This window comes from Trichosurus vulpecula, chromosome 2 (assembly GCF_011100635.1).
Source record: "Trichosurus vulpecula isolate mTriVul1 chromosome 2, mTriVul1.pri, whole genome shotgun sequence".
In the NCBI taxonomy this organism is placed as follows: Eukaryota; Metazoa; Chordata; class Mammalia; order Diprotodontia; family Phalangeridae; genus Trichosurus; species Trichosurus vulpecula.
Genome location: NC_050574.1, coordinates 80208119 through 80209584, shown reverse-complemented (window position 1 = coordinate 80209584; position 1466 = coordinate 80208119). Strand labels below are relative to the sequence as shown.

Genomic DNA, 1466 nt, shown 5'->3' with positions numbered 1-1466 from the left:
TGGAATTAGTTTCTAGATGTGCTTGTGTACAGATAGGATCTTTTTCCAACTCTTTGAGATATAGGCATACTATTGGTTTAGGTGGTCAAATGGTATACAAAGGCACATAATTTGAAGAACACATTTCCAAATGTCAATCTGAAATAGCCAGTCTTCCTAGCTGGAAGAGTGAATTATTGTACTTATTTTTCTGTACCCATATAACAGTTATCAATTTCCTCCTTCATTTATATTAGCCATGGTGAATAGCTTGAGTTGAAACTACTGAGCTTTTTCCGAACTGTATCATCACCCTTTCCAAAATGCCAAGTAGTATTTTCGAACTTGGGAGTCACTGACTATTACAACAAAGGAGCTACAAGCTGGAAAGCAGGCAGCCAGGAAGGGAGAGAGGTGAACCAGCCAGGAAGAAGGTTTCCCATATTGAATATATAATGACAAGACAGAATTCAGAGAGTTACAGGAGACAAACAGGATGACGAGCAGCAGGACACTTTTGGTGGCTCTGGTCTCAGGGGAACCACTAGGTTTGAGACTGTTGCCATGAATGTACTGGACTTTCTGATGGTGTTTGTGGAAGACAAAAACCATATACCCACTGGTCCCCACCATGATGCCTACACACAAAATATCAGGAAGGGAGATGATGAGTACATAAAGTAAAATATAAAGAGAAACTGGAAATGCAGCAGTGCAGTAAATGAAATTCTGTCCTTCAGTGATATTATTTCTTCCCTTTGGACCCTTCACATATAAGAGAATCACGAAATTTTTCAGGAGATGGAAGGTCCAGCACAAGAAACACAATGGGACAATGTACTTTGTTGCTCTAGCTATAAGTTTTGCCCACCAGGAGCTTCTAGGACTTAAAGTGAAGGCTTGGAAGCTACTCAGGAGACAGGTAGTACAGAGGGAAAGATCCCGGGCCACTTTGTGAAAGTAAAAGACAAGTTTACATCCTACATCATCCAAGAAATTGGTGAGCCCCAAAGTAGCCATGGTCTGAGGAATCCCTTTGGAAAGAAGCACCAAGTCATTGACAAAGACCAAGTGGCATAGAAGCAAGTCAATGGGCCTCAGCCTGGGACCAGTGAAGAAGGTGATGGTATATAGGCCCAGGAGGAAGGAGTTCCCCAGGGCCCCAAATACAGTCTGAACCAGAAAAAAGAGTGCCAGTGCAATGTCCTTAGAAATCATTCTCTTTTTGTTAATGGGAATATATAGCAATCAAAACCAGTTAATCTGTGATCATTCAGAAATACAAGGAGTAGAAGATTTACCTGAGATGAGGGAGACACTTCCCACGTTCATACAGTCACTATTCATTCTCATCCAGAAAACCTGTGGAGAATGTCTCTTTTATTATTGGCAGATGGATATTCAGGAAGATAGTATTGATGGGGGAATTTCTAATGTGTTTTGCCCTTCATTTGTAGAGGATTCTTCTTTGAAACACTGATTGGTTG

General features: G+C 41.1%; 1 protein-coding gene across 1 annotated transcript; it reads right to left on the bottom strand.

The window, feature by feature from the left end:
• Positions 1–288: 288 nt before the first annotated feature.
• Positions 289–1197, bottom strand: LOC118836483 (vomeronasal type-1 receptor 1-like). The gene has a single exon (XM_036743762.1). It carries the CDS (start codon positions 1195–1197, stop codon positions 289–291), a length of 909 nt encoding a protein of 302 aa, XP_036599657.1.
• Between the last annotated feature and the right edge of the window lie 269 nt (positions 1198–1466).

Excerpts from the sequence above, each read along its gene's own strand:
- LOC118836483 (XM_036743762.1), bottom strand. The coding sequence starts at position 1,197 with ATGATTTCTAAGGACATTGCACTGGCACTCTTTTTTCTGGTTCAGACT.